The sequence below is a fragment of the Branchiostoma floridae genome, unplaced genomic scaffold (assembly GCF_000003815.2).
Source record: "Branchiostoma floridae strain S238N-H82 unplaced genomic scaffold, Bfl_VNyyK Sc7u5tJ_1441, whole genome shotgun sequence".
Taxonomy (NCBI): Eukaryota; Metazoa; Chordata; class Leptocardii; order Amphioxiformes; family Branchiostomatidae; genus Branchiostoma; species Branchiostoma floridae.
The window spans coordinates 33349-35536 of NW_023365718.1; the positions used below are offsets into that span (position 1 = coordinate 33349).

General features: G+C 42.6%; 1 protein-coding gene across 1 annotated transcript in view; it reads right to left on the reverse strand.

Moving 5' to 3' along the window:
* Window positions 1–384, reverse strand: part of LOC118407737 (serine palmitoyltransferase 2-like) — a 9301-nt gene extending 8917 nt beyond the window's left edge. Inside the window, exon 1 of the mRNA XM_035808255.1 lies at window positions 189–384. Coding sequence (XP_035664148.1) covers window positions 189–269 — 81 coding nt within the window. The 5' untranslated portion in view covers window positions 270–384. The remainder of the gene's footprint in view (window positions 1–188) is intronic.
* Window positions 385–2188: the final 1804 nt, after the last annotated feature.

Consider the following 2188-nt stretch of genomic DNA (forward strand, 5'->3'; position numbering starts at 1 on the left):
CTCGTTCGCTACGCTCACTCGGTGGTTTATTCGGTGGTTATCGCACCTGACCAGGGATTATCTCACCATATACACCTCGGGCCGGGGCATTAACCCTTTATTATCATTATTGTGTCCATTTAAAACAAATAGCAAGATATGTATCAGTATTTTGGGTGAAATGAGTCTGTATGAAATTTTTTTCTGACCTTCATCTTAGTTCTCTCCGTTGTAGACTGATTTTTGTCCAGTCCGATCCTCCTAAGAAAATCTCGGAGGTAGCCAAACATGATGAGAATAGCGAGGCTGATGTACGTCCAACAAGCTGCCAAGAAAGGTGCTGACTCATAGTCTTGAGGGGACTTACGACCAACCTAAAGTGGTACAGGGAAAGACATCCGTGCATGAAATAACACCAACACAAACACTACAGCTACACCAGCTGCTACTTGTAGGGTAAGATGGTTTGCATGTAAAAATAGACTTCATTGTGCTACGGATCATTAAAGTAATACACTGCTAAGTTGAAGAACCTTAGGTCAACTGGTTATTTGTAGACCTATGTTATCAGCTGTGCTGCCTATAGGTATGTGTACTGTACTGGTCGCATTTTGAATAAATAAACAAATAAACCGGTGATTGTGACAAATGTAAAACATATATAGCAACATTAACTATTACTAAGTATTTTATTTTCACTTTTGTTGTTGATAAATGCACATATATTGGGTCATTGATGCACGAGGGGTATTTTTATATGTTGTTACATCAACAAAACAAATCATACAAAAGATATGAGAATGACCACGTAGTGCACCAACTGCATGAACTTTTGCCAGTTTTGAAAAAGAACACTTTACAACAATACAATATAACTATAACAGACTTACATTCTTACATCTTCCCCAGGTAGGCTTTAGGGCCTGTCAGTTGAGAGCATCGTCTCTTCCACTCTTCCCGATCATGGAAGATCCCCTCCTCTTCCAGTCTAACTAGTCTGCCCAGTCTGTACTTTGTCAGTATCTCCTGTATGTTGTCCCTCCATCTCTTTCTGGGTCTACCTAAGGGACGCTTGCCCTTTGGTTTGTACTGGAGGGCTATCTTTGGAATTCTTCCCTCGTCCATTCTTTCAACATGTCCAAGCCATCTTAGGGCTGCTCTTTCTATGTCTTGTTCTATTGATGTTATGCCTAAGGTTTCTCTGAGGTACGTGTTTCTCAGTCTGTCAGCCCTCGTTTTGCCTAGCATGGTACGGACGACTTTCATTTCTGCGGCCTGTAGTCTACTGATGTCTTTCTTAGTTAGCACCCAAGACTCGCAACCATACAGAAGGACTGGTTTTAAGATGGTGTTGAAGATAGTTTTCTTCACTTCGTTGGAGACTAGTCTGTCTCTGAGAACTGGTTGGAGGGCAGCAGCTTGTCTGCTGAAGTTACTGATCCTCTCTGTGATCTCAGCTTTGTTTCCTGATTCTCGGGTTGTGACTGAGCCCAGGTACTTAGCCTGCTCAACCCTCCCCATAGTATCTCCATTCACTGTAATTTCTGCCTTGGGGGGGTTTCTGCCAAAGATCAGAACTTCTGTTTTGCCACTGGCTTTGTTCATTTTCAGTCCTGCGTTAGTGAACTCATTGTCATATCTTTCTAGGGCCAGTTTTATTGCCTCTATGCTTCTTTCCCATTGGCAAATGTCATCTGCATATCCAAAAGTTTGAAAAATGTCAGTCTGTTCTTTGTTGACTTCTTGGAGGACGGTATCCAGATATGCAATGAAAAGTATTGGGGAGAGAACACTGCCCTGTTTAACACCACTTTTGACATCAAACCACTTGTTGTGGGGATACCCGGTCATGACAGTGCAGGTGCATGGGTCATATGTGCTTTTGATTGCTTCTAGCAGTCTTCCTTTTATATCATACTTTGTGCTGAGAACATTCCAAAGGTTTTGACGTGGCACAGAGTCAAATGCCTTGGTTAGATCAATAAAGGCGATGTACAGGTCTTGGTTGTATTCCCACGATTTCTCAGTTAGCTGTCTGATCGCGAAGATCAGATCTGACGTGCTCCTGCCTTTTCGGTAGGCATGTTGCCATTCTTGGAGTTTCGGTTCGATTTTTGCCCTTGCTCTTTTCTCGAGAATTCGTTCATAGATCTTGCATGCATGTGGCATGAGGGATATCCCTCTGTGATTACTGCAGTTGTTACGGTCT